The sequence below is a fragment of the Nelumbo nucifera genome, chromosome 4 (assembly GCF_055504915.1).
Source record: "Nelumbo nucifera cultivar China Antique chromosome 4, China Antique-T2T, whole genome shotgun sequence".
Taxonomy (NCBI): Eukaryota; Viridiplantae; Streptophyta; class Magnoliopsida; order Proteales; family Nelumbonaceae; genus Nelumbo; species Nelumbo nucifera.
This window is the reverse complement of record NC_142652.1, coordinates 20,446,166-20,473,350: the sequence shown is the minus strand read 5'-3', so window position 1 is coordinate 20,473,350 and position 27,185 is coordinate 20,446,166. Positions and strand designations below refer to the sequence as shown.

The 27,185-nt window shown below is 38.9% G+C and overlaps 1 protein-coding gene across 10 annotated transcripts in view; it reads left to right on the top strand.

Moving 5' to 3' along the window:
• The first annotated feature begins 1,088 nt into the window (after nt 1-1,088).
• The window catches only part of LOC104597958 (U5 small nuclear ribonucleoprotein helicase), a 156,926-nt gene continuing 130,829 nt past the window's right edge, over nt 1,089-27,185 (top strand). For 6 of the 10 annotated variants that reach the window (XM_088903295.1, XM_010259770.3, XM_010259769.3 and 3 more), the window contains exons 1-18: nt 1,089-1,491; nt 1,677-1,738; nt 1,881-2,049; nt 2,226-2,682; nt 2,807-2,872; nt 4,925-5,029; nt 5,139-5,441; nt 8,324-8,440; nt 8,536-8,595; nt 9,109-9,180; nt 9,269-9,385; nt 9,478-9,639; nt 10,506-10,571; nt 10,737-10,889; nt 10,990-11,073; nt 19,776-19,850; nt 19,931-20,062; nt 25,374-25,439. In XM_088903295.1, the coding sequence (XP_088759421.1) occupies nt 1,385-1,491; nt 1,677-1,738; nt 1,881-2,049; nt 2,226-2,682; nt 2,807-2,872; nt 4,925-5,029; nt 5,139-5,441; nt 8,324-8,440; nt 8,536-8,595; nt 9,109-9,180; nt 9,269-9,385; nt 9,478-9,639; nt 10,506-10,571; nt 10,737-10,889; nt 10,990-11,073; nt 19,776-19,850; nt 19,931-20,062; nt 25,374-25,439 (2,373 nt within the window). In that variant the 5' untranslated portion in view covers nt 1,089-1,384. Of the gene's footprint in view, nt 1,492-1,676; nt 1,739-1,875; nt 2,050-2,225; nt 2,683-2,806; nt 2,873-4,924; nt 5,030-5,138; nt 5,442-8,323; nt 8,441-8,535; nt 8,596-9,108; nt 9,181-9,268; nt 9,386-9,477; nt 9,640-10,505; nt 10,572-10,736; nt 10,890-10,989; nt 11,074-19,775; nt 19,851-19,930; nt 20,063-25,373; nt 25,440-27,185 lie in introns of all 10 variants that reach the window. The other 4 variants (XM_088903296.1, XM_088903294.1, XM_088903293.1 and 1 more) reach the window with 2 other exon arrangements.

The following is a 27,185-nucleotide window of genomic DNA, read 5'->3' as shown; positions in this document are numbered from 1 at the left end:
TAACAAATGTACTTATTTCCTAGGTTCTAAGAATCATTTTGGGAAATTTGTAAATACAAATATATAGGGTGCAAATAAAATGTTTAGAAATATATACAAGGTTTTGCACTATGCATATTTGTATTTGTACTCCACCCAAATGGAGCTTTAAGGCTGTGTTTGGTTGCAATGCAAATTTATTTACACTAGCACAAATGCATAAGAGTGCAAATGTAAAAAAATGCAAATTTTTGTTTAATTTTGTTTTGTTCTGCTTCATGTATTAATTTACCTCATTTGTACTGCAATCAAACAAAATAAGCTAAAATTTGAAACAAAAATATGTCAGAATTTACACTCAAATTATTTATACTACCATGGTTTTGCATCAATGCAAATTTATTTGCATTGCAACCAAAGCACAGCCTCAGGCTCATGACAAATGACAACATTTGTATTTGCATTGTAATTGTATTTGCACACTTCCCAAACAAAGTATAAGGATTCATGTTAATTCAATTTTCATGTGATTATATGTAAAATAAAACTTAAAACTTGTTGACATACAATTATACATGATAAATAAATAGATACACATGTATTATACATAAATGCGCATACATACATACGTACTTGAATACAAGTTATTTTCACTTCTTATTTTTCTACATATTGGTCAGATTTGATACAAGTTATTTTTAAGTGAGAACTACATTCGGTTCGTTTTGTTCATGATAACGTTTTTGAATCGCCTTTAACTCGAATGGTCGGACCATTCGGCCTAGGAATCGTCTAGGCAATCGGTTATGTTTTATTCAAAACCCGATTTTGGTAAAAAATCATTGAAAAAATCAACAATTTGTTGATCCAAGTGGTCAAACCGTCAATTCGTTAACTTATTCAATGGTTTTAACCATTTTAAAATTTTTAAAATTTATTATCAGAATTCATTGGTCGAACTGTTACCTAAAAACTGGTGATCAGAACGGTTCCATTTTTGGATCATTTTTTAAAACGTTGGTTCATGATGTACATTATCAAAATACTTAACAAGTTGGTTATCTTTAGTTGTTAGTATATTAACGGTTTTCAATATCCGACTGCAATCCGAATTCGACACATTCGAATAGGATCCGAATATTGGTAACTCAGATCCATGCCTTGGTACATCCGATTCGATCCGATTCGTCTGTAACCCCATATGAACTCCAAATACTTGAAACTTCAACCGTCCGAGGGTTTACCATCACCATTCACCACTTCGTAATTCACATACTGAGGTTTATGCTTGAACTTGAAGCACTGAAAGTTTCGAATTCCGTCTTCGTTTTTCCAGTTGCTGCGAAACTTTGCTCATCCCGCAAGTAAAAAGTTTACAGGGTTCTGCGGCCTAACCTAAAACAAGATGCTCCTTCAGTTGCCTCGCTTGACGAATTCGCTGAGAGACCACTATGATGTCGATCAAGCCTACCTGCAACGCAAAACCATTCTCCAAAATCATAAACCTCAGAAGTACATTTCTCTTCCAGTTTCAACGGTCCTTCAATCTGATTTCAATATCGAAATACATTTTGAGCCAATTTTGCAGATAATTTTTATGATACACTTGCGTTGCTAATGTTACTTGAATTCCTGCTTGATTTCCCGTAATTCAGTTGATTCTGATTTCACTCTTCATTTTATAATTTTATGATTAGGTCTGGAAACTCTCTAGATGATTCGGAACTCGCGCGAACGATAGTTTATCGATGGGGAGAAGGTAGGAGAATATGGAATTATATACATGCTTGCGTAATTTCTTCTTCATTCCTGTTTTTACGGCCTTCTAAAAAAAATCCGTTTTTTTATTTATATTTATAATTTGTAATTTATCAATATGCCGTCCTTGGCTCCTAGTGCAGCTTCAACCGAAGTTCGTCAAGCATACCGACAATATCTTGGTGCGGTTGTGGAGTTGATCGATGGCGAAGTGGCACCAGAAGAATTTCGCGAAGTGGCAAAAACCGTTTATGATATTTTTTGCAATCCAGGAGAACAATGCGAAGACAGCAAATGGATTGCAGAGAAGAAGTAAGCATTTAGTAGCATCTGAACTGTTTAAACTTTTATCTTTGATGAAAACCGTTGTTTTACTCGTGCAAAATGCAGTTTTCTAGATTTCGCGTTGTTCTAATTTAATACGTTTAATGCAACTGAAACAACATATAGTTAACCTCAAAATGTACATTGGATTTTGCATATTTCAGGGGAGAGCTGCAAAAGCTTATCGGATTTTCTGTCTCAGATGCTAATTTGCGGAAAGCTGCTTTGCTGGCTCAAAGGCTTTACGCTATGCAGCCTAGTGACCGTGATGTTGCAGCCGTCCTGGAAAAGAAAACGGAAGGAAGGGGAGATAGTTTAATTGAATTTGGTAATGATCTTCCTTTCCACGAACCGACTAGGTTTCTGGCGGATGTAGCTTTGGAGAACGAGGAATTACTGGATGATGAGATCCCTGGGACTGCTAGTTCACTTCAGGAAGAATGGTATGGCTATGCTGATGCTACACATCAACATTCTGATATTGACAGGGGAACTGTAAATTTGAGATGGTTAAGGGATGCATGTGATCAGATAGTGAAAGAACGAGGTTCTAAACTTTCAGCAGATGAATTAGCAATGGCCCTTTGTAGGGTGCTCGATTCAGACAAACCTGGTGATGAGGTACTTTAGCTCATCTTTTCTGAACTGCATTGTGCATTTCAATACAGTTCCACATATACATACATGTGCATGCTACAGTATCATTGAACATATGATCTTACTGGTTTTGATTACTGTTGTTAAGATAGCTGGAGATCTGTTGGATCTTGTTGGTGATAGTGCATTTGAAACTGTTCAAGATCTTTTATTGGTAAGATTTCTGTTATGGAAGATCGTATTACTTGTGTTAAACATAATGTTTTGTTTCTTTAGGTTCATTTTTATTATCCATGTTCTAGGATATTTTCCACTTATTTTTATAGCATTTTTTTTTAAAATTTTTGTCAATGTCCCTGTCTTTCTCTTTCTCCCTCTCTCTGGTTAGTGATAAATAAGTTACTTTGTCCTGGAGAAGGAAACAGAAAATCCCAATTCAAGAGATTCCATACCTAACAGCTTGGCAACCAAGCGTTAATGATGAGGGGAAGAAAATGCATCTACTGAAGTAACAGGCTTTTCAAATGCTAATAGATTCTATGAAAACAATAGAGCCCTCTGATGTTTCAAATGCCATTAGGCAGACTAAATTTCCTAAAACACTTAAGGTTCCTAACTCAACAATGTCTCAAAATAGCACCAAATGGAACTCCTTAACCACATTCTCAACTTGGCTCCATGCGATACCCAAACCCCCAGCATACCTTATTTAAATTTGGGAGTGAGATCTTCTTTATTTGCACCATTTGATCATAGATGCCTGGTCTGTGATTGGTTGATAATATGTTCTGAATGGACATGATTTCATATAACTGCTAGCATAGTTTTCAAGGTGACACCTAGGTGACAAGGCGCTCAAGGACGGTCACCTTGCTTATTCACCAAACTAATTTGTAAATGCACTATGAAATACTTTTGTATTCTTAATTTTTTGAAAATGTAATTATAAAATAAACATTCCGAAACTAAAATATTCATTTTGTGGGTTTATATACTAATTTCTTTTTTACTATTTTCTTATTTGTTAGGGTTCAACCAACACACATGTTGTTGTTTGCTATTTTGAACCCTCAATGACTTAAAAATCTGAACCAATAAGCTAAAAAGAACTTAAGATTTTGTCCAATAAACACATTCTTCTTCTTCTTCTTCTACCTTTTCTTTTCTTCTTTTCCTAGGACAAGAAGCAGGGGCTAGCCCCTATATTTTCTGAAATTTATCTTCTTTCTTATTTTTCTTCTCATAAATATGTTGGTTTTCTATATTTGAATATGAGGTTTATACTTTTTTTATGAAAATTATAGATAATTATTAATTGACGATGCTAATTGCAATGGAACTTAGGAAACTATCATAGGATTCATTTTTTTTTCATTTAAGAAAATCCACCTAGGTGGATTTTTAGAGAAAAGGAGAGAACAAAAGAGGCCATGATTGAATTAATTCTGATTAGAGCGGCTCAATGGCTGAAATCCTTAGGAAACTTCTCACATATATCCATTGATGATATCATTAGAAACTGGAAAATAGTGGCAGATTCATATGTCAATGAGCATCTTGTTATTCCTGTCTGGACCCTTCCTGAAAGAAGATTTATAAAGCTTAATTTTGACGGCAGTAGCATGGGAAACCCAGGAAGGTCAGGAATTGGAGGTGTATTCAGGGATGAGGAGGGTAAAGTGTGTGCATTATTCTCAGGCCCAGTAGGTGAAGGAGACTCACTAAGAGCGGAAGTAATGTCAGTTATGGAAGGAGTGCAATGGTTTACAACCATGAATGCTAGAAAGCTAATCATTGAAGGGGATTCTAAACTGGTAGTGGCTTGGCTACTGGATGAGGAAAGTAGGATGTGGAAGTATAATAACGAGAAGAAAAAATTCAGATGGATCACAAAGGACATGGAACTGAGAATACAGTAGGTGAAAAGAACAGCTAATTCAATGGCTGATGCACTGGCCAAGCAAGGGGTTGGGAGAATTCAAACATTTTGGGCACTACTGTAATTGTAATTATAACTAAAGTTAAAGGGGAGAGATAAGAGAGCTTGTCTCTTTCTCACTTTCTCTTGTACACTTTCCTTAAAATTCAATGAAGTAATCAGTTATTCATCAAAAAAAAAAAAATCCACCTAGGTGACAAGGCGCCTCCCTTGTTGCATAGGCTCGCCTTGGTGCCTTGAAAACTATGACTGCTAGACATGCTTTCATGTATGGAGGAAGTTTTGCTTGTCTTAGAAATTATATTTAGCTGTATTGTTTTTTTCCAGCACCGGAAGGAACTTGTTGATGCCATCCATCATGGAATGCTTGTACTGAAATCTGAGAAAATGGCTTCAAGTGTCCAATCACGAATGCCCAGCTATGGAACACAGGTACGTAGGTTTTACATTAAAGAGAAACTATTTTCATTAGCTTACCGGTTCATTCATCTAAAGGACTTAATGAGTCCTTTAAAATTCACACCCATTCTTCTTCATCCAGGTTACCATCCAAACTGAATCTGAACGACAAATTGATAAACTTCGACGCAAGGAGGAAAAACGGCATAGACGTGGGACTGAACATGAGGCTGAGCATGACTTGTCTGCAGGAAGTTTCTCTTCCTTAATTCAAGCAAGTGAATGGAAGAACCCCATTGATTATCTGATTGGAAATGGCCAAGGGCCCCACTCGTTACCAGTAAGTGCTCTTCCTCAAGGAACTGTGAGGAAGCATTTTAAGGGCTATGAGGAAGTACGAATTCCACCCACACAAACTTCACAAATGAAACCTGGAGAGAAGCTGGTAATTTCTATTTTTTAGCTGTCCTTTATTTGATTCAGGTTAACATACTTGTTGGCTTTTATGGTTTATGAGCTAAGGTTTGAAAGAAAGTAGCATTTAATTTAGGTTACTTGACTGTGATTTCATTTGGTACAAACTAGGCAAGGTTTAGAAAATTTATAATTTCCTAATAATTCCTAATTAAGTGTTTTCATTTCCGTGGGTTTTGACATATAAAATATACCAAACATATTTCCCAATCTTAGACATAATCCCTATTGTTTTAACCAAACCTTACTTTCTTAGATAGCACACAAATTGCAATTTTCTGATGTATTCCCTTCTTTTAACTGATTATGGCAAAACCAACTCGTTTTTAGATGTTTTTTTTCATAGTAATCTCATTTTAAATGTTTGGGTTAAGTTCATTGGATCAGAAAACAAGAACTGAGTTTGCATTGCTTAAATAACAGAACATAACTATAAAGAAAACCTAGATTTTAGGTGAAGCCATGGCCTATAATGTTTTCAGCTGAGGAACTTAGTGGTCAAATTCAAGTGAGAAATGATAGAAAATATTATGGTGAGGAACTCATGTCCTTGTATCTTCATCTTTAATTCTCTGCACGTACTGTCGCACACCAGGTTGCTCCCATTAGCTACGTGCACCCAGAAGGCTGTACATGGTTGGACCGGAATCCCTAGTTGTCTGACCAATGTTTGGGTAATGAAATTGAGGGTGCTGCCACTGTCTATCAGAACTGACACATGGCGCCTTTGTACCAGTCCGGTTACTCTCATAGTTTGAGAAGAAGCAAGACCGGTCAAGGCTTGCAGGGATACTTCCGGGTATTCCTTTGTCCATTGTCCCCATTCTTGGTTGTCCATTGGCTCTTCAATGTCTGTTGATTGCTCGACATATTCGGTTTTAGGTTGAAAGAAGAAAACTTGAGGGATCTTACAGCGATGGCCCGGCCTGAATTTGTCTCTACATGCATAACAAAGGCCCTTTTCCCGTCGGGCTTGCATCTTAGCCCAGGTTAACCTCTTGGCTGAGCCGGGGCCTGAACCAGAGTTGGCGTCCTTGCCTGTGATTCCTACTCCTGATCTGGGCTTCGGTTTACCCAAGATACTTGGTTCTGGGTTCGGTATACCTGGTCTGATCGCAGCTCCCAGAGGTCGATTAATCCTTCTTGCCCGATTTAGTTTGTCTTCATATAGTCGAGCTAATGCTGTTGCTTCAAGAACGGTGGTGGGCTGCATGGCTTTTACCTCCAGCCGCAATTCTTCCCTGAGTCCACCAACGAAACTGCCGACAAGCGCGTTTTCTAGACAGCCTTGCACGCGCACAACTAATCTTTCAAAAGCCATCTGATAATCTTGGACGGAGCCGGTCTGTCGTAGCTTAGCGAGGCTTTCATCATAGTTCTCAAAAGCCGAGACTCCAAATCGCATGGTTAAGGCGTTGGTGAAGTCTGCCCATGTGGCTCTTGGGTGCCGTCGCCGGTACCATTGGTACCAGACGATCGCCTCTCCTTCCAGGTGTGCAGAAGCTAATGGAACACGATCAGGTCCTTGTGTGTCGTGGTAATCGAAGTATCTTTCTATTCGCAGAAGCCAGGATGTGGGATCTCCCCCTGCGAAGATGGGAAACTCGATTCTTGCTGTTCTTGATCCGCTTCGATGACTGGTGTCACTGCGCTCTTCCTGATTTGGCGCAGGTGGTGACTGTGCCAGTCTTTCAAGCAAGGATGCGAAGCTTTCTTTGATTTCTTTGATGTCAGCCGATACTCTTTGCATTTCTCCTTCCATGTTGTCGACTTTGTTCTCCATTGCGGATGACCTTGTGCTTGGCATCTTGGCTTTGATATCAACTTGTTAGGTACTGCCTAACTCAGGGACTCTTTCGAGGGAGCCTGCCTCCTAAATGAGAGAGAGAGAGAGAGAGATTGTATTTTCAAATCGATAATCCCCTCCTAACTTCCTTTCCTTATTTATATACTGTTGTTACAATTCTGTTATACCAGCCTCTCCACTTGTCCAGTCCACTTGTCTAGTTTGTTATTTAGTTTGTTTTAGTGGTTGGCTGTTAGTTACATTCTTTAAAGGCTGGCGTGGCCTTTTCTTGTACACTTCTATTCCTTTTATTTGTGTCTCAACAAAAACTGCATAAAAATCACTTACCTAATCACCAGAAAATCAAACTGTACTTGACACTCTACTGCATCACTTGAATCAGCCCTCTTCTCTTCATCGATTAGGGGGGGGGGGGCTTCCTACAAACCACAGCAAACACCCACAAACTGCATGACTGGAGGCATAGAAACCTCAAAGGGAAGAGGGCGATCACTCTTTTTCAGCCCCTTTCCTTATCTCCAACTGATGATGAAGAAAAAAAATAGAAAACCCTAGACTGGATGTGTGAAGATCAGAATTCTGGGCAGATTCGATTTTCTCAACCTAGCTTTGATACCATATTATAATCCAATCTGCTCTTGAATTATGTTAGAATAATGACTGTAGAAGTAAGAGAAAGATGAGAAGAAGGAGAAGAGAAGAAAATAGAGGAGGGAAATCTGGTTCGAACAAGAGAGAAAATCTCTCTCTCTAGTCGGCCAGGTCAATTTATATGTTTCTATTAAATAATAAAAAGACTCCTATGCCCCTACTTAAGTGAGGGACACAACTACTAATAGAACATTACACATCAGCAACTTAAACATAAATATAAAGACTAAAATACCCCTACACAGTCGACATTAACAAATTCAATAATTTGTCTACTTGTTGGATAATGACTGTTACAAATAAGGTAGCATCACAGTACTTTGATATTTGTAGGAATATTTGATTAGGCTTCCTTCATTTCTCACCTTGATTTCTTCTCTGCTTTGTTTTATCAGATTGAGATAAAGGAGTTAGATGACTTTGCTCAGGCTGCTTTCCGTGGCTACAAATCCCTCAATCGCATTCAGAGCCGGATATTTCAAACCACTTACCACACCAATGAAAATATACTAGTCAGTCATTACTTTCTTGTCATGTGTCAAATTAAAGCAGTCTGTCAACTATATTATTTCATATCACTCAAGCAATTTAATCAATTCAATTGCAGGTCTGCGCTCCAACAGGTGCAGGCAAAACAAACATAGCTATGATTGCTGTATTACATGAGGTATCCATTAGCTGAGCTCAGATCCTCTGCATTACTTCTATAATCAAACACTAATTCTTTGACTTGGAAATCTGGAAAGGAAATGTAGTTGAAAGTACCATTGTAAGAAATAAAACCACAAATGGCATTGTGTTTTCATAACGCTGGTCTTGCAGAAAATATTTCTGTTGCTAAAACTGTACTTCCCATTTGGACGTCATATGTTGAACTATCCTGAGTCTTTTGAACAAAAAGTAGTTTTACATCGTGCTAATTAATACATACAGTTATTTTTCTGTGTTGTGACTATTGTCAATTTTGAGCTTAGTTTATGCTCTTAGTCCACCATCTAGACCTTTGATCTAACCTTAGAAGACCTCTTATATGTTAATATACTGCATCATGTACTTGATGAATTCTTATTTTGAGTGTTAATATTTGCATATTCTCTTCTTTTTTGGTAACCATCCATGTATATGTTCTTCTCTTCCCTTTGTATGATATATTGGTTATTGATAAAACATTATGATGCAGATTGCACAACACTTCAAGGATGGTTTTTTGCACAAGGATGAGTTTAAAATAGTTTATGTTGCTCCTATGAAGGTATAATTACTTTATATTTTTTCCATTCAACTCTTTTTCTTTTCCTTTTTTCTTGCAGACTGTTAATTTCTGGTTGCATGCTTTCTAGGCATTAGCTTCAGAGGTGACGTCAACATTTAGCCATAGATTGTCTCCCTTGAACTTGACTGTGAAAGAACTTACTGGGGACATGCAACTTTCTAAGAATGAGCTTGAAGAAACTCAGGTTTATTTCTTTTCTTATTTTGGTTTTATTTTTGTAATCTAATATCTACATGCTAAAACTCATGGCATGTTATTTTAATTTGTGCCATTCAGATGATAGTGACAACACCAGAGAAATGGGACGTCATTACTCGCAAAAGCAGCGATATGTCTCTGTCAATGCTAGTAAAACTCTTAATCATTGATGAGGTACACCTGTTAAATGATGACAGAGGCCCTGTAATAGAGGCATTGGTTGCTCGGACCCTCCGTCAGGTACCTTTCTTTGGTCTTATTTTTGTTGTTATTATTGTTGAATCTATTTTTGATAAAAGGTAACTAATATGTATTAAAAGGGAAAAACGTATGTACATGAGAGGATGTGGAGGGTTGTACAAAAATAATAAGTTAGAAAACCTCTCTCCAGAAAGGAAACAGATTATGTGGGCATAGTGCTGCTGCTATTATAGAAAATCCCTGTCTACTCCCATTCTAGCTAGTCCATTTGCAATGAAACTTGGTTCTTTTGCTGTTTGAATTCGGATGGATGCCAAATTTTTTGATCATTAATAGAAAACATTATTGAGATAGAAAGAGAAAAATACAGTGCGGCCCTGCTCTCCAAGAAACTTAGTGAGGTAGGGAAGAAACAAACATAATAGCCAATGAGTGACAGCATCAGAAAGCCTAAGTATAAAACAAAATTAAAATGTTTCCTTGGACTTATCATGCTCCATTCTAGTTCTTTCTTGTTGACCCTTTATCCTGGATAGACTGTCTGCTAGGCTGTTAGCAGACCTGAAAATCCACCTGAATGAGCAGTCCACGTCTGGAAGATAAACCCTTTCCTTCTTTGATTTGGTATCTTAAACACCAAGATCCTTCATCTAATTTCACTTGTATTGGATTCCCTTCTATTTCTTACTCCATCTAATTTCACATGCCAGATTGATTAAAATAGACAAATAGGAGTTTCTAACCAATTTTCAACCTCATTTGCAGTCATCTAGCATTAAAGTTAAACTCTACATGCATGATTTGCATATGAAAATCTACTTGGGTTCGATGCCAATATTGCCATCCTTGGTTTATGTAACCTTTCAGTTCTTTCTGATTCTGGATATTTTTTTTTTATTGTATAGGTGGAATCAACACAAACTATGATACGCATTGTGGGCCTATCAGCTACTCTACCCAATTATTTGGAGGTTTGTTTACAATTTGATGCTCAATATTCCTTTTGGTATTAGCATGTAGTCTTTATTTTTCTTTTTTTTTGTTTCTTTTTTGATTGGTAACAGTGAAAACAATTTTCTTTCTCGTATTTACTCTGAACTATTCAAAATCTAATAAGCCTCTGTTTGAAAACTCAGGTTGCACACTTTCTGAGGGTGAATCCTGAAACAGGACTCTTCTTTTTTGATTCCAGCTATCGCCCAGTACCTCTTGCACAACAATATATTGGTATCAGTGAGCATAACTTTGCTGCTCGTAACAATCTGTTAAATGAGTTATGCTATGATAAGGTTTCTTTTCCCATTTGAATGCTCCTTATTTGTGGTTATTTTAGGCAATAGGCATTGTCATTTTCTTAATGGTGTACATGGTACTTCATATATAATTTAGGTTATTGAATCATTAAAGCAAGGACATCAAGCAATGGTTTTTGTTCATTCACGAAAGGACACAGGAAAAACAGCAAGGATGCTGGTATGACTTAAAATTTATGATATAGAAGTTTTTTTGAGTTATTGTATGATTTTATGATAGCTGTTCCTTTTATTGCTACTTATGCTGCTGCTACTTATTCCAATTTCATCATTCTTGGTATTGGTATTGAGTGACTTCTTTGATTGATAATACAAAAATCTACCGAGGACAAAAGCATATACAGCTAATACAATAATAAGGAAAAAGGAGAAATAGAGGGAAAAGTACCTACAACCCTTTGCTTCCAGACTAAACAGTAATTTATATGGATTCTAAGAATAGTTAATTCATTGGATCATATCTTGCTGGGGTGATTTGAGAGGATTGAACTGTATTGGGATACTCTGCTCTGGTAGGTCATGTAATACTTTGGTTCCTTGCTATTTGTATTTGTTTTGGCTTCGTTCTTTATGGGTCTTTTTTGGTTACTCCTTTCCTTGTAGGGGAAGTTTTAGGATTGTACTATCTCTTTTTTTATCGGTAACAAATCAAGGATTTTAATTATATATGGTTGAAAAATTTAGATTCAGAAAAATACCAAAGTACCCCTTTGTTTTGGGCTAGCCCCAGCTATCTACCCACTAGTATGGCAGTACCAACATTTTTGCTTGCATGTTACAATCTCCCTCCTACTAATGGATTTATCAAGCTGAATTTTGATGGTTGTAGCGAGGGCAATCCTGGACCTTCAGGTATTGGAGGTGTTTTCAAAGATGAGGATGGGTTCATTAGGGCTCTTTTGACATGTTGAGAGCTGAAATCTATGCTGTAAGTCTGTAATGGAAGGAGTTCAGAAGGCCAAGGAATTAAATATTTCCAAGATAATAATTGAAGGGGATTCAAAACTTGTTATTGGATGGTTTCAAGAGGAGGAGATGGGCTGGTGGGATTACATAAATGAATAAAGGAAATTCAGGTTCCTGACTCAAGGTATGGAAATCCAGCTGCATTGGACTAAGAGAGGTGCTAATTGTTTGGCTGATGTTTTGGCCAAGCAAGGGGTGGGAAGAAGCAACTTTTTTTGGGCTATATTGTAACTTTTTTGACCTCTTGGGGGGGATCTAAAAGAGTTTATCTCCCCTTTCTTTGTAATTTCTTTGAGTTTTGTTTAATGAGTCTCATTCAGTTATTGATAAAAAAAGAAGGATGAGGGGAGATTTGTGAAGGAGAAGATGGTAGAACTCTAGAGAAGAGGTGCCATCTTAAGTTCGATGACAGTGTAGGTTTGAGGTGCAGATTAGAGGGTGGTAAGGGCTTTCTCTAGGTCCGGAGTGATAGTTGAAAAGTTAGGGGTTGATCTGAAAAGGAGAAGGAAGTTGGTAACCAGGGAAGGAGTTGTCGATGATTTGGAGGTCTCGAAGAAAGCCTGAGGTACAAGCTAGACCCATCTTGTCCATGTCACCAAAATTTTCTCAAGATTAAAAGACGGTCTGGCTGGAGCAGGTCCTACAAACAAATATAAAAGAATTAATAAGAGAAAGAGAACAAGATTTAAAGCGATGACTATTGAGGGTAAGGTGGGTAGTGGTCATGAGATTCAAGCTTCAGATGGCTTAGAGATTCAGGCGTTGGAAAAGACTTTTGTGGAAAAGAGTTTGGTTGATAGGAATGTTTTTTTTTTTTGATCAATTGGTTGATAGGAATGTTAGGAGGAGGGAGGGAACATTGTGGAAAAGAGCTTTGTTGAGTTTCCTCTAGTTGGTAAGGGGGAAGAGGAGGGAGGAAAAGTGGACATTGCGAAGTTGGCTGATAGGAATGTTAGGGTTGACAAAAGTTTAGGTCTGTTTTTTTGGGGTGGAGAGGATTTTGCTAGGAAAGCGTTTGAAGTGTTTGAGAGGAATAACAAAGAAGAAAGGATGAAGAAGCATCATGTAGGGGAAGGATGGTGTGGAACGAGGAAGGAGCCCGGTGGGATGAAGTATCTGAAGGGGAAGATTGATGTGTTTCTAATTCAGGAAGGTTCTTGTGTTTTTGCTTTTGTTTCTTCGGTTGTTGTAGCATGGTTGTTTTTCTTGTTGGTTGTGTGGGAGTTGGCTTATGTTGGGGCGGTTTCTCATCACCTTCCTATTGTACTTTCTTTTTTGTTTTTAATGAATTTTATTTTATTATAAAAAATCCATATACTTGTACATACCTAGTGTACTAATGTTGGATTACTACTTCTCGCATATGTTATTGGATATTTTTCTGAAGATAAAATAAAAATTTTATTAAAAGAAAAAGAAATACATCAATCCAAGATGGTGATAAGGAATCACCATCCAATAACAAAAAGGCCACTTATACTTCAAAAACAAAACCAGATCTGCACGCCAGCCCAACTAGGAATGGAAATGGGGCGGGGATCATATTTCTCGTCCCCGCCCTTGATTCTGAAATTAACCCCCATCCCTGCCCCCGATCCCCGTCGGGGATAAAATTTATCCTCTATCCCCGATCCCTGACAGGGATGGCTTCCCCGGGGGGACTCGAATCCCTAAATTTTTTAGATAAATAGTATTTTTTTTGAAAAATAATTTTACTTAAAATAAATAAAAATTAAATTATAAATAATGTTTTAAATATTTTTTTGATATATATAAATAATATATATTTAATATAAATAACATTTAATATATATATAATCGGGGCCGTGGTGGGGTAGGGACCTCAATCCCCATCCCCGACCCTGACTCCGACCTCGATTGGAGATTTCTATTAATCTCGTCCCGTCCCTGCCCCACCAAAACAATCCCCATCCCCAACTCCATTGGGTTGGGGAAGTCGGGTCCTTGTCGGGGATGGGGAAAATTGCCATCCCTAAGCTCAACCTAGACAAAACCACGACAACAGAAAACTTATTCAAAATAAAACCCTCGACCCAGAACCTCTATGCAAATTTCATTACACAAACCAGACTTTTAATTTCCTAGAACAGGATAAAGGTTGGCATGAAGCGAAACATTGAAGGCAACAAAAAACGGACCCCCCTCCTCACACACACACATCAAACTCAAGTCTTCTACAACTGCTTAAAAGCTTCCCCTCTTACCAACTGCTGCTTTGCAACTCCCCCATCATTCTTCATCCACTATTGCTTCCTCTCTCCTCCTTCACCTTCCTCTTAAGCCCTTCTGTTTCTTTCAAATTGTTCAATTGCTTTTCTAACCACTGCTTTCCCCCATCTCCGCCCGCCTGTGAAATACTTTAGTCACATGAACCAAGTGCTTGTTTCCCGACCCTTTGGATTTTCTAAGCTCCCCTGTTTTAAATGTGCCATTGACAGGATTCTCCAAAACTCCTCCAACCCTTCTCCTACCTAGATCCACCCCCAGTTTGCCTACTAAAACTGATTTTCTCATGACTTCATGCACAACTGATCCAACTCCACTGCATTTATTTCCCAGACACCAGGTCCAACTCCCTACTAAGTCTTTCTTGGACTTACCTTGCTCTTTGACGCATTGTCTAGAGCACTTGCTCCATCCCCTTTAATCTCGGCTAGATCTGTGGTCTTAATTGTCATTGAGTCCCGATGGTTCTCTACCGCAACCCTATCTTGCACGATACCATTAGATGAATCCAACAAAAGCACTTGAGATTCATTTGGACACGTAGCTTATCCTGATTCAGCCTTCAAGCTTCTCAGACATTTTGGTGAGTTTGTCTCTCCAGAACAAATAAACCTTGTGGCCACCCACTCCCATACGGCCATACCTCTTTCTTCCTCTTTCCTACACTCTAGGGGAGTTCTGAGACTTGATTTTTAAAACCCGCTGATTTTTTCGCCTTCAACTGATTAAACTCACTAGCCTTCCCCCGCCTCCTTCTATACAAACCACCTTCAACTGATTAAACTCACTACAGCCATCATTTCCTTAACATAAGTGGACTGATTTTGGTGAGTTAATGAGAGAGCCTTACTGAAATAAGCAATGGGCTGCCCCCTTTGCATCAGGATGGCCCCTACCCCTACACCCAAAGCATCACATTCTATTTCAAAGGGCTGAGAGAAGTCTGGGAGAGTGAGGACTGGAGGGCTAGAAACAACTGTTTTCAATTCTTCAAAAGCCCGTTGGGTTTCCTCGGACCACCTAAATGAATCTTTCTTCAATAGACATGTTAGTGGAGCCAGCCATAAGCCCATACCCCTTAACGAAGCGCCTGTAATATCCTGTAAGCCCAAGAAAGCCCCGCAATGCCTTCATAGTAGTAGGCTTGGGTCACTTTTGAATGGCCTCCACCTTCTCTGGATCTGCCATGACCTGACCCGCTGCAACCACATGTCCGAGGTACTGAATTTGTCCTTGCCCAAAAGAGCACTTTGTCATTTTAGCATGTAACTAATTTCTCCTCAAGGTAGTGAGGGTGAGTTTCAGGTGTTCCATATGGGTGTCGCAATCCCTGCTATACACAAGAATATCGTTGAAAAACAACAAAATAAATTGCCTTAAAAATGGTCTGAAGATGTCGTTCATGATGGCCTGAAAGGTTGAGGGGGCATTTGTGAGCCCAAAAGGCATAACCAAGAACTCATAATGGCCATCATGGGTCCTAAAGGCCGTTTTGTGTATGTCAGCCTGGTGGACCCGAATTTGATGATACCTGGAGTGCAGGTCTAACTTGGAGAATACCCGTGCTTCTCCTAACTCATCAAGCAGTTCATCAATGAGGGGTATAGGAAACTTGTCCTTCACGGTAATCTGATTTAAGGCCCAGTAGTCTACACAAAAGTGCCAACTACCATCCTTCTTCTTCACTAAGAGCACAAGAGATGAAAAAGGGCTGGTGCTGGTTTGGATATGTCCTTTTTCCAATAACTCTCTTACTGCCTTCTCAATTTCCAACTTCTGAAAGTAAGGGTATCTATATGGTCTCACATTTTCTGGATTAGAGCCAATTAAGAGGGGTATATGATGATCATGGGTCCGGGATGGGGGTAATTGGGTCTGTTTCTCAAATACATCAATAAACTGATCGAGTATCGATCATAGGGCTTCTTGTTGGACTTCATTGTGGCGGATAGAGCCTTGGTTGTCCAAAACTGGGACTGTGGGCCGAAGGCCCAGGTGCATAAATATGGGTTGGCTAGTAGCTCTGGAGGTCCGTATCATGGAAGTTAAAGTCTCACTTTGAGGGGCTGGAGGCTGCACCCCCTGTAGATGACAAGACTGGCCATTCTGATAGAAATCCATTGTCATTTGGGCCCAATCACATAGTGTAGGGCCCAAACCACGCAACCAATGAACCCCTAGAGTGATATCGGCTCCCGAAAAGTCCAACGGGTGGAGATCCACCACAAAAGTGTGGCCTTGTATGAGAAGTTTCTCTTTCTTGCATACACCGTTACATGACATCTAATTCCCATTAGCCACATGAATTGAAAAGAGAGGAGTGGGTTGTATGGTCATACCTAGCTGCCTAGCCAAACGACAAGTTATGAAATTCAGAGTGGAGCCACTGTCAATTATAATCATCACGGTCTGACCCATCAACTTCCCTTCTACTCGCATGGAATGGAGAGAGTTGAGGCCCATGAAGGCATGTAAGGAAATCTCGGCCCCATCAGGTTTTGGACCATCTGGAATCAGTTCACATTCAACCGAGCTCTCTGGGCTTAGGTCGTCCGTTTCTTCCTTCGTTTGTAAGAGAAATACCTGCTGGACCCTGCATTTATGGCCCGGTTCAAATTTGTCATCACAGTTATAATAGAGGCCCTTCTCGCGCCTGGCTTTCATTTCAGCCCAAGAGAGGTGCTTGAAAGGCATAGTGGGTCGGGGCAGTATGGGCTTAGGAGGATCCCCAACTGGTTTCATGGGCAGTTGGTCGACCCATAGTGGAGTCTTCAAGATCGGGTAGGGCTGTTTGTTGGCTCGGCGAAGGTTATCAATCCTCTCTTCTTGCAAGCGAGCCAATCCCACAACAGCCATGGCAGTCGTGGATGAAGTGATCTCACTTCCAGGCGGATATCATCTCTAAGCCCTCCCACAAAACATCCCACTAAAGCCTTCTCCGGCCAGCTGTGCACCCTAGTCGCCATCCGTTCAAACTCGAGTTGGTATTTTGATACCATTCTGGTCTGCTTCAGCCTAGTGATTAACTCGTCATAGCCGACGAATGCTGTCGGTCCAAAGCGTATGCACAGTGCTTCGGTGAACTCCGACCATGTGACCTGTGGATGATTCCGATGATACCATTGGAGCCATAGAATCGCATCTCCTTCTAGATGAATGAGGGTGATGGAGACATGTTGGTGGGCAGGAGTTTCATGGTACTCAAAGTATCTTTCTACTTTGAAGATCCAAGGAATAGGATCTCCACCGGAATAGTTGGGAAAATTGATCTTGGTGACTTTCCCGATGGGGTAACCCCCCATCCTTTGGCTACTAGAAGTAGAGGCTTCCACTCCTCCTGCCTGGTGACTAGTCTCACCGGTCTATTGCTGAGAGGCGATGCTGGAGACCAGCACTCTGAGTTCTTTGAGCTCGTTAACCACCTGGTGAAGTCGTGGCATTTTGAAACCTGGGACCTGTGAGTTATGGGCTTTGATACCAAATGATGTGATGCCGCTCACCTCGGAAGCCCCTTCGAGGGTAGCTTAACCTCTTGAAACAGAAAGGATGGAAGAACGGGGATGGGAGGAAGAAGATAACACAGGGAGAGAGATAATAAGGAGATATTCATTCATTCCACTTATTACATCGGGGCCTTATATAGCTGGCTTACCGACGCAATCATAAAGAAAATATATTCTTGTGGCAGTGTAGCAACTCTGGGAAAGGCTTTGCTAGCGTGGTGTGCTAGCCTTTGTCTTCTAGTGAAATGCTGATCGATGGGGGTCTGCTCCGCACCTGCTGTTGGGTTCGAAGGGGGTGTTTGGGCTCCAACACTACTTCTCTCAATTTAAAATATGATTACAAATTCAAATTACAACCATGCCAATACAAATGATCCTTGTTTACTCCTTGCTTCGCTAAAGCATCTTCCATCACATTTAGCCAATCTCCTAACCCAATGTATCCTCAAATTCATATTTCTAGTTAGCCAATCTTCTAACCTGATCTCCTAGCACATTGTTTGTCAGCCTGTGATTTTTTTGATAACCAATGTGCCAAGCAATGACCCCTTGTTACTGATTAAAGATATGGTCATTTACTTGGACATCCCCTATAGTTAGGGCTGTCAATTGGTCAGGCCTGACCCGATGCACCCAAACTGATTGGGCCGGTTCTGGTTCCAGATCTATTGTCCTGATTATTATCGGCTTGGTACCGGTTCTGCCCAGTCCTGAATCGACTCAGACCTGACCTGACCCATATATATATATTAAATGTATAATATTTTCAGCAGGTTTATTATAATCGGGTCTATCAGGTCAGACCCAATTGTCCCGAGAACTGATCAGTTCAGTTCTGGGTCTAACATTACGGACCCTATAGGGTCTGGTTCGGTTCCGGTTCTATCCAGATCTGACCCGTTGACAGCCCTACCTATAGTTTCACATATTCGTTAAAATCTACTCTATAGTTTGTGTATTACTAAAAGTTTAAAACATCCCCTTGTAGGACCCAAAGCTGAAAAATTCATTTGAAAACAAAATACAAGGGGCACCCGATCTTAGAAAGCTTCATTGGGTGATTTTGCAAACAAATGAAGAGGATTAGAGGGTCACTCCCAAGACCTGCCACTTTGTGCACTTAAAATTTGGATTCTTCTGCTGACTCTTACTGTATAGGTGCATTTTGTAATTGTACATACCTTTTTGGATCTCTGCCACTCAGTAATGAATAGAAACGCTTTACCCTTTTACAAAGAAAGGCACCCTACTTCTGTGCTTTGGTGACTGATACCCTGCCTCCTTTGTTTCCCTCTGAACAATCCCTTTCTGAAGTGATATCATGAACAAGTCAGTAATAGTGAGATCTTTTTTTTTTTTCTTAATGAAAAATTTCTTTTATTATAAAATAAATGTTGTTCAGTTGTATCTCCCTCCTGATGGGACTACTGCTGAAGTCATTTTTGCTTGAGATCAAAGAAAAAAAGTCATGTCTATCAATCATTGAAGGTGTTTCCAAAGATGGCTATGATAACTTCTTCTTGTTTCTCCAATTTGAGGATTTGCTGGACAAACTTGTTACCTCTCATTCAGAGGTTCAGGCTTTCATCTCTCTTGGCTATGAAAGTCTTGTCATAGGAGAATCCCAGATTGTCATCTATTGGATTAGATAGCATGCAGAGGGTTTTTATGCCAGGCTACCATTATAGGGAGGTGTAGTCATTTTGTTGAACCCTTCATTCAAGTGGTTTCCAAGGTTAGTCACTCAGCCTTAGTTAGACTGGGACTGATGAGATTGTTTTGGGGCTGTAACATGCTGTCAATATACTTTTTGTATTTGTTGTATTTGATGTACAGGGAACCCCTTAGGCTTTAGGTTGTCTTGGTACAATTTTTGTCAATTCATGGGATTGCACTTATTACAAATTCTTGATGTTTAGCACATTCCTTTGATATTGATAAAAGAAGTCATTGGATACTGTTCACAGTCTCTTCAATTGTTGGGAACAGAATATCATCCAATTTAAATTAGTTCATATGGATATTCATATTGCAAGATGTTACCCTTTAAAGAGGCAATATCGTTTATCCTCAGATAGAAATTATATTTGAACTTTACAATGCGTACATGAGACAACCATATTTATGATGCCAAATGTTAAAGCAGATTGAAACTGCACAGAGGAAGGAGGGCTTGGAGTTATTGAAGAATGATACACATCCACAGTTTGACTTGATAAAGGTTAGGTGCTCAATTGATTTATTTTATTGTTAACACTTTAATGCAAGATCCTTTATTTGGATCAATTTTATGAGCTGCAGAAAGAAGTACAGAAGTCAAGAAACAGAGAAGTCATCGAATATTTTGAATCTGGGATTGGCATCCACCATGCTGGTATGTTACGTGCTGATAGAGGCCTGACTGAGCGCCTTTTTTCTGATGGCCTCCTGAAGGTATACCTTCTTACTTATGTGTGTGTGTATCGGGTGGGCTGCTGCCTATTTACATGGTGACTTAAGCATTATTTCTGTACTGAAATTGATGTTCAAAAATCCTAAGTGGACGTTGAACCATTTTGGAGGGTGGTTCAATCAACAAAAATACTATCTGTGCTAATGGCTGGTGCGAAACATGTAATATTACTAAATCAGTGCTGCACCTTATCACTCAACCTCAATATCTCTTCTTGCAAACCCTTCATGTACTGATGTAAGTATCCTTAGGATAAATTACTTATACCTGCTCTGGTGCTTCAATCAAAGCTAATATCTCCTGTTAGGTTTATCTACTAATTTATACCCTCTTTGACCAGGGAACTATAGGGGATTTTTTAATGGAAGAAATGGAAATCATGGAATTAAGACAAATAGATATTTTACCAAAATGCCCTATATAATAAATGTTAGTCTTGTCTACAAAATACATATTTTGAAATCCTCATTTGTAAACATTAAATACAGTTTTATCATCTCAAAATTTTATATTTTTATTTTTCTTGAGCTTGTCTTTGATTTTCTATTTCCACCTTACTTTATGGCAGAAGAAATTTGTTCTTTCAAGAAATATTACTGTGGGTTATCTTTTCCCATATAATATACAAGGTGTCATGAAAAGTTTTAAATGTCAAGTTACACTTTCCATCCTAAAACTGTGGGCATGCTAGTATGGATGGAATAAGTAACTTAATCCCAAACTACGTGTGGTTAGTAATTTAACAGGTAAATCTGAGGGGAGGTCTTAGTGTTTGACCAAAATGTCAGAGGAGAGGAGGTGCAAGTAATTTACCCATATCTTTTTGCATCACTTCCCTATATATAATTCTCCTGCTACCATATTTGTCAAGGCATCTATGCAATTTTAGGTGACAGCGGGGTACCGAGGAAATACGTAGTGAATATGAATTTTGTAAAATAAAAATGTAAAATTTGGTTAGTTTCTTAGTTTATCAATTAGCATGCATATTAATTGAAAGAATAGCTTTCACTTTATTAATTGCATTGAATGTCCTCTCAAAACATGGTAAATCAGCATATCTTAAAGACAATAATATTTTAAATATATTAACTTCAATATTTTCAAAAATAAAACCAACATAATAAATATTTAATAAAGTAGTTTCATATCAAATTAGCAATTAAAAGAAGGCTATGGACATGGGAGTCAGATTCAGGTGGATTAGAGGAACAGCTAATGTTTTGGCTGATATACTTGCCAAACAAGGGATAAACAGGGCTGTGCTTTTTTGGGCTACTTTATAATAATTGACATATTGTAGGGCAGGAATGTAAGGGAAGTAAGGCACACTACACTATAACAGACAGTACAGTTGTTGCTGATGAGGTACTCCACACTATGAGGAATAAGAGAGGTAAGAAGGGTGTCTTCCTTCTTGAAGTGGACCTTGCTAAGGTCTATGATAAAGTTGAATTGGAATTCTTTACTTTATTTTATGCAAATTGTTCGGATTCTTGGGTTCTTTTTGCCATTTGCTTCTGAATTGCATATCTTCTCCTTCCTTTGCCATTTCGATTAATGGACAACTAAGTACTCCCTTCATCCCTAGTAGGGGAGCTGAGGCAAGGATGCCTTGTCCCCTTGTGTGTGGAGGTATTGTCCTTGGTCCTTACAATTCACAAGGCAACTGGATTCTGGAAATCTAAGGGATTAACTTTGGTGGTGGCCTTCGAAACAACCACTTGATCTTTGCTGACCACCTGTTGGTTATGGTGCAGAGCTCACTAACTGAAAACAAACCCTTGATTTCTTCTGTTCCTGGTCTGGGCAAGATATTAGTTTCAGTAAGTCTTCGCTGATGTTCAGCAACACTTATTGCAGATTCAGAAGTTTCATCTTGGCTGTTTTTGGTCCCAAATGAAAGATGGTGAAGTATACTTGGGTGGACTTCTTCTTTTTTATAAATCTAAGATTGTAATGTGGATTGTGGAATCATTTAGTGGAAAAGCTGAAAGGCCGTCTTTAGGGCTGGAAAACAAGGGTCCTTACCCATGCCATATGAACTAGTCTAATCATTTTTTTTTTGAGAAAGGGTAAAGCAACTTTATTAGAAACTGAACAAGAGATTACAACAGCAGCCCCAGAAAAGGAGCCAAACACACAAGCTCAAAGCTCTAGAACACATTACAAATCTAACAGACTTCTAGTCCTCAGATGAGCTCCAAGAACTGAGGTCTGGAGACCTTTAGGAGCCACAATCCAAGAGACCAGCTTACCAAAAATGAAGGAGATTAGACAGTCTGATTCTTTAGCACTCTTCTAGAATATTTTTCTATTCCTTTCTGTCCAGATAGTACTAATCACTGCTGCAGGAATAGCCAACCAAATACTTTAGCCAGCTTGGACAAACCATGGAGCTCCCAATTCCATAGAAGATCCAAAACAGATTTTGGCATGACCCAAGATAAGCCGTAGGCAGATAAGAAATGCCCCCAAATAGCAGAGATAACAGTGCAATGGATGAATAGGTGATTACTATCCTCTTCATCTTGGCCACACAACTCACACAGCAGGTCTTGAATCTGTAATCCTCTTCTTGTCAGGTTCTTTTTGGGTAGGCACCTACCCAGGGCTGCTGCCCAGACCAAGGCATTTACTTTGGAAGGGGATATTAGATTCCAAATTTTAGCAGCAGGAACTCCAAATGATTTCCTTCTGCTAAAATCCTAGCAAAGGACTTGAAGCTGTGCCAAGCTTTATTATTCAAACTTTCCTTTTACCGCAAGGCATTTCTGGTGGGGTGACTTTGAATCTCATAAAAAAATTCATTTGAGAGCATGGAGCTTCTTTTTCAATCTCACAATGAAGAAGGGCTGGGGCTGAGATGCTTGAAACAGAAAAAATAGATCTTTCATTATCAAACTTGGATGGTGGTTTCTCTTGAAGCCTACTGGCGTATGGAGAAACTTGCGAGAGTTAACTCTTAGATGAGTGAGTCTTTTTTTTGAAGATAAATAAAAAAATGAAACCTTATTAATGAAAAAAGAGAGGATACAACAGGGTGATAAGAAATCACCCAGCAAGAACAAACCTGCCCAAAACAAAATTAACCCCTTAGATAGTGAGTCTTATGTTTGAAAAAAATATATTAAAGTGTTATGAGGATCTCAAAAAAGGTTGTTTTTTTGCCATTGGCAGTGGTTGGAATGTAGGCATAACTGCAGGTCCATGGATACCAGATGGTAATTATCCCAAGAATTTTAACTATGAGACTATTCAAATTTTGAAGGTGGCTGAATTAATGTTGTCAAACTCAAGAATCTGGAATAGACATCTGGTGACCTTATTGTTTGATGCTAAAACAAGTTCGAAGATCCTGCAGATTAAATTGCTGGCTCACGATATATCTGTATCCGACAAGCTTGTGTGGAAGTTTAACCCCCATGGTAAATTCTCATCTAGTTCTGCTTATAAAATGCTAAGGGATGTCCTAGTTCCTCAAAGCAGTCATGGTACTCTCTCCAACTTGACTTGGAAGGTTTTCTGGAAGATCAAAGAATTAATTCCAAATCTTCTCATGTTCTTATTGGAGAACCATAAATGATATTATATGGGTAGAAGTATTCTTGTGACAGGGTCTATAACCCTCTTTGCCCCTTGTGTTTGGAGTTTAGTGAGACCAGAGACCACTTATTCTTGCAATGCACCACTGTTCATTCTGTGTGGTTCGGTTCAAGTCTGGCTCTCCTTGTTGAAACCCATCCATTCTAGTACTTTGAATGCATATCTGGAGGAATGGATCGAATTGGATAAGCAGCTCCATGCAGATCACTTGCAGATTCTTGTGGGCGGGTGTTGCATTATGTGGTACATCTGGAAAAGAAGAAACAGAGTTGTTATTGTCTTTGACAACAGTGATTTTAAGCCTCAGTCTGTTCTTGCTACAGCTAATGCTTTGATGGCAGATCTTTCTGGAGCCTCTAGGATTTCTACACCGTATCCTTTGCTGCCTCACTTGCCAAGGAGTGAGAATTTAGAGATTGGAATTATTCCGGTTGGGAGAAACCACTGTCAGGCATGTTAAAGGTCAACTTTGATGCAGCTGTAAAGAAGTCAAAGGGCAGTTCTGGCATAATCGTTAGAGAAAATGGAGGATGTTTTGTATATGCCACAGTTGTCCCATTACTTCATGGGACTCCTGCTGAATTGGAGGCTAATGCTGCTTATGTTGGTGTAAATTCTATTATAGACCTGTTGGTGTCCTCATTTGAGGTGCCCTGGCAAATAAGAAATACCATTGCTGATTGCAAAAGCATCCTTTGTGCATGCCCTGAATTCTTGGTTAACTTCAATCATCATGACAATAATGGGGTAGCTAGTACCTTAGCTAAACATGTTCTCAATTGTTCTAGAATTGTCACATGGTATTCCCTCCCCTATTTCTTGAAAATATTATTTCAAGGGAGATGTTATATCAGAATTTTCATTGAATTGAATTGATCTTAGAATCCTAAAAAAACTAAAATGAGGATAATTTTATATGATAACAAATTTAGATAGCGTAAAAGATAAAAGGAACGCGGGTGGAGCTACTTTTTTTTTTTTTTTTAATGTAAGACTCTTGGATCTTCCAAATATATAGCAGAATGTATTGACAAAAATATCAGTAAGATGTAGCCATGGTAATGATATGATATTATAATGAGGTGGCTGCCTTCTGATTTTTGTCGCCTAGGTGGATGTCTTATTGCCTAGGTGGGCAATCAGTTGCTTTATGTCAAGGTGTCCAGCCAAGGTGCTCAACCAAGGGTGCATAGTGTCACCTAGGACTGGTTCATTCTTTCATTATTTATTTTCCTTTTTTTTTTGTAAATTTGAGCCCTTGGGGTTGTTTGGTAATGACTGAACTGAGGTGGCTGACCTAAATAACTTAATTCTTTCCCTTTCAGTGGATAAAGTAATTAAATACTAAAACATTTGATGGATAGTAATCAACCCAACTTAAGCTTTAGCCATTAAGGAGCTTACAACCTCCTTACAAATTCACTAAAAGAGAAAGCAATAATCTGTTCAGTTTAACCATTTTAGCTGCTATCTAATGGCTTATCTAACTGGATGGTCCATTAACAATTGGATAGTTCACAAATTCTCTTAAAATTTGGTAGTTTTAAATAGTTATATCTGGGTTTTATGCTACATCAATTCAATCAGTGTATCCAAGTAGAATTGTGTCTGGTCCTGATCCAACCTGTCCAACTGTCCAGTTTTTAAACATCGACTAAAGGTCGTGGCATCACTCTGTTTCTTCAGGTCCTTGTTTGCACTGCAACATTGGCGTGGGGAGTAAATCTACCTGCTCACACAGTTGTCATCAAGGTTTGTTTGCCTTCTTATTACTAATCATCTTCTGTTTTTTAGTATTCATCTAGCTCTGCCAAAATTTTGATGATCAAGGGCAAAGTGCATTGCTTATTTTTCTATAGCTGAAATAGATTCTTTTGCATCATGGCTCAGTTTGGAAGGAGTAAAAATACAAATATGTACAGTACAAATACATACAAAATAATACAAAATGCAAGGTTTTGCATTCCACATATTTGTATTTGTACTCTTTGCAAATAGAGACTACGTACCTGGCGAAAAATTTACAAGCATCTGTAAATCTGGGAATAAAGACTTGGTGCTAGTTAGTATTATGAAACTTCCAGTGCGGGAAAAAGCACATACTCTTCTGAGGCTGTACATGTGTATGGATTAGTAAAAGAGGAAGAACAACATGAATAGCTTTCTAAGGAGTGGTCAAAGTAGTCCTAGGAGATATACCAGCATCCTAGCTATTTTCTATCAATCCATGTATGTTAGCTACCACTCTGTGCCATAACTTCTCATTCTCTAATGGCATACCCTACAATCATTTGCTTAGCAAAGCTAGATTTTTAAAGACCTTATCCCCAAACCACCCTGTTCCTTGCTCATACATACTATTTCCTACTTAAGATGATTTTTCTTTCCTTCCCTTCGATGCTGCAAAAAATCCTCGTTAGTTTCTAGAAAATGTAAAATGTTTGCAACTTTTTTCGGCACCTTAAAAACTGAGAGGTAATACAAAAGGAGGTTGGCCAACATGGACTTAATCGAATCCGGTGGGTTAAAAGATGTGCTAATTCATTTGCAGATGCTTTGGCCAAACAGGGGGTGGGAAGAAGCCATTTGTTTTGGGCTACTATGTAATCTTTTTGTTGGGGGGGTGGTAAGAGGGTTTACCTCCCCCCACCTTTGTATTTTAATCTTCTTATAATCTAATGAAAGTTTCCTGTTACTGATAAAAAAAAAACATGGACTTAATCGAAGTTATCCTCCCATCCAAGGAAATATAGTTGCACTTCCAAGCTGTTAATGCTATCATTTTTCCAAATCTTTCTGTGATAGGGGTCCATAAACTACAACTCCTTGGTTTGCTTCCTAAAGGAAGGCCTAAGTACTTCATAGGCCAAGCACTAGTTGAACAACGAAGAGCCTGGACAGTTGCATCTAGTTTGCTAACCTCAAAATTTTCCCCTGCTCCACAGCTCTTCTCAAGTTTTATTCTTAAATTTGAAAATTTCTCAAGTAAACTTAATAACAGTCTCAATGTCCTCAAGTTGTTTTAATAAAATCTTGTTACTGATAAAAAAAAGTCTCAACCTCACCTGCTGAAGGATACATCCATCACAGAAAATATTTATATCATCAGCAAATTGGAGATGAGTCACCATAATATTATTCCTCCCAACTCTCCACCCTCTTACCAAATCCTCTCTGTCAGCTCTAGAAATCAATCTACTACGCACATCTGCAATTAGAGTGAAAAGACAAGGGCAAAGTTGGTCTTCTTGTCTATGACCTCTAGATGCCAGGAAGAAATCCCTCAGTACACCATTAACCAACACAAAAATGACAGGTTTGTAGACATCCAGATATCCATACTACAATACTAATATTTCAACATTAGTGAGCTTTAAAACTTTGTTTTCATGGACCTATCCTCTTGCAAGTGAATTCCAAATGCATGAGCTGATCTTGGTACCGAACCGAACAAGGACTGCCAAAGTTCTTCCTCCTTATTCAGTCAAGTTTATTTTT